The sequence below is a fragment of the Lathyrus oleraceus genome, chromosome 7 (genome assembly GCF_024323335.1).
Source record: "Lathyrus oleraceus cultivar Zhongwan6 chromosome 7, CAAS_Psat_ZW6_1.0, whole genome shotgun sequence".
Lineage (NCBI taxonomy): Eukaryota > Viridiplantae > Streptophyta > Magnoliopsida > Fabales > Fabaceae > Lathyrus > Lathyrus oleraceus.
In genome coordinates this window covers 64,285,331-64,287,141 of record NC_066585.1, presented here as the reverse complement: position 1 = coordinate 64,287,141, position 1,811 = coordinate 64,285,331, and the positions used below count along the sequence as shown (strand labels likewise).

Here is a 1,811-nt window from a genome sequence, read left to right as displayed (position 1 = left end):
TCTTCTTGTAACCATTAATGGCTTGTTTAACTCTGAGTCATTCTGCTATGGAAACTCATGCTTTGATTATAACTTTTAACTTTTGATTTAATGTCTTGGATTATCATGTAAGTTTGTTCGAATTTTATTATTTTTAATTTAATGACTTTGAAATATTTTTTTTTAAAAACGGTTCTACCCATTTCAACATGAAAACATATTATATTTTAACTAAAAATAAAAATAGTATTAGATGCGCCAAATTTCACTTTTTTTTAATATGTTTTTTTAAACAGCCTCCTACTATTTATTACATCAGTGTTCTTTTTAAGAGTTAATTTATTGATATAAAGGAAAATTAGTGCTCGATCTACATAGTCCCTGACTCTAACTTCCACTAATCTTTACTTTAAATTATTATATTATAATTTTTTATGATAGTTTAAATTATTACTATTATAGTATCGTAACCAAAAGAAGAATTAACAAACCGTAAAAAAATAACTATAAAAAAAACTCTCAAGTCTCATGTGCTAGGGAACATGGTTTATTAAAAAAGTCTATAAAAATTTGATTGAAAACCTCAGTTATTAATTAAGTAATTTAAAGCACTTTTTCCACGAGTGATATGAATATCATAATAATAAAGTGAAGTATCTCCAAAAGGTGCTTCCAAGAAAAAGCCAAGTTAGTACGTAAGACCTGTAATAGAAATGCCATCTAAATAAGCTGCTGGCAAGCAAAATTCATTATAACATAAGCTCCATCTCGATTATTACAATCAAACAACAAAATATAATGGCCAAAGTTCATCCTCAAAAACAAGAACCTACAACATCACCTCAGGCTCATGATGATAAGTGTCTTAATAAAAGAGAGAGATATACTTTATGGATGAAATCACTCGTTCTTCACTCTAATGGTTGCACTGTCTATGATTCAAATGGTAGCATAGTTTATAGAGTTGATAACTATGATACAAAGGGTGGAAGAGAAGTTAATCTCATGAATCTAAAAGGAAATGTTGTCTGCAGTATCAAAAAGAGATTACTAGCTTTTGGATGTTGGGAAGGTCACAAATACTGCAACAATTCTGATTCTAGAAGTCATGAGGGGCAACCATGGTTTCAAGTTAAAAGATGTCTCACAGGTAAAATAGCATGCGAGATTAAAGTTGGGTCCCAAAATTTGTGGATAGAAAGAATGAGTATTGGAAAATCATTTGGTTTTAGGATAATAAACAAAAATGGAGAAATGATAGCAGAGGCAAAGCAAAAAGAGTCTTGTTCAGGGATTGTTTTGAGTAATGATGTTCTAACTTTGGATTTGGCAGCTGGAACGGATCATTCCCTTGTAATGTCTTTGATTACAGTCTACGGATTGATGTGCGGCTTTATGTAAATATTTCATTTTGTAATTTGTGTTCGGTTGAGTTTGTATAAAAAGAGCATGAACAAAATCAGGATCTTTTCTTTTTTTTTTTATTTACTGAACAGAAGATATATACTTTGAGAGCTATGCATATGAATGTTTGAGATTTTGTCATAACAATCCCAGTCATACCCGGATCTCCTTTATATTTTATATTGATCAAAATGCCCTTCTAATTATTTATCTATTTCAAAATTATAGTTAGTTAAAAAATTCACTCTAAAGCTTTAATTTTTGAAATTTTCGATAATTATAACAAAAAAAAATCTAGTATGAATTTTTTAAAAATTGGTGAAAACTTTGCAATTTTACTTCATTTTTAAAAACCCGTAATGAGTTTTCCTATAACTGTCAAGGCCTCCCTATCAACAGCCATTGCATATTCCCCTACCAAGTCAGAG

General features: G+C 29.6%; 1 protein-coding gene across 1 annotated transcript; it reads left to right on the top strand.

Moving 5' to 3' along the window:
* Nucleotides 1-749: 749 nt before the first annotated feature.
* Nucleotides 750-1,453, top strand: LOC127106560 (protein LURP-one-related 4). Its single transcript, XM_051043841.1, has one exon. It carries the CDS (start codon nucleotides 778-780, stop codon nucleotides 1,378-1,380), a length of 603 nt encoding a protein of 200 aa, XP_050899798.1. The 5' UTR covers nucleotides 750-777; the 3' UTR covers nucleotides 1,381-1,453.
* Nucleotides 1,454-1,811: the final 358 nt, after the last annotated feature.

Bases quoted from the DNA above. Each gene is read 5' to 3' on its own strand.
- LOC127106560 (XM_051043841.1), top strand. From the start codon at position 778: ATGGCCAAAGTTCATCCTCAAAAACAAGAACCTACAACATCACCTCAG.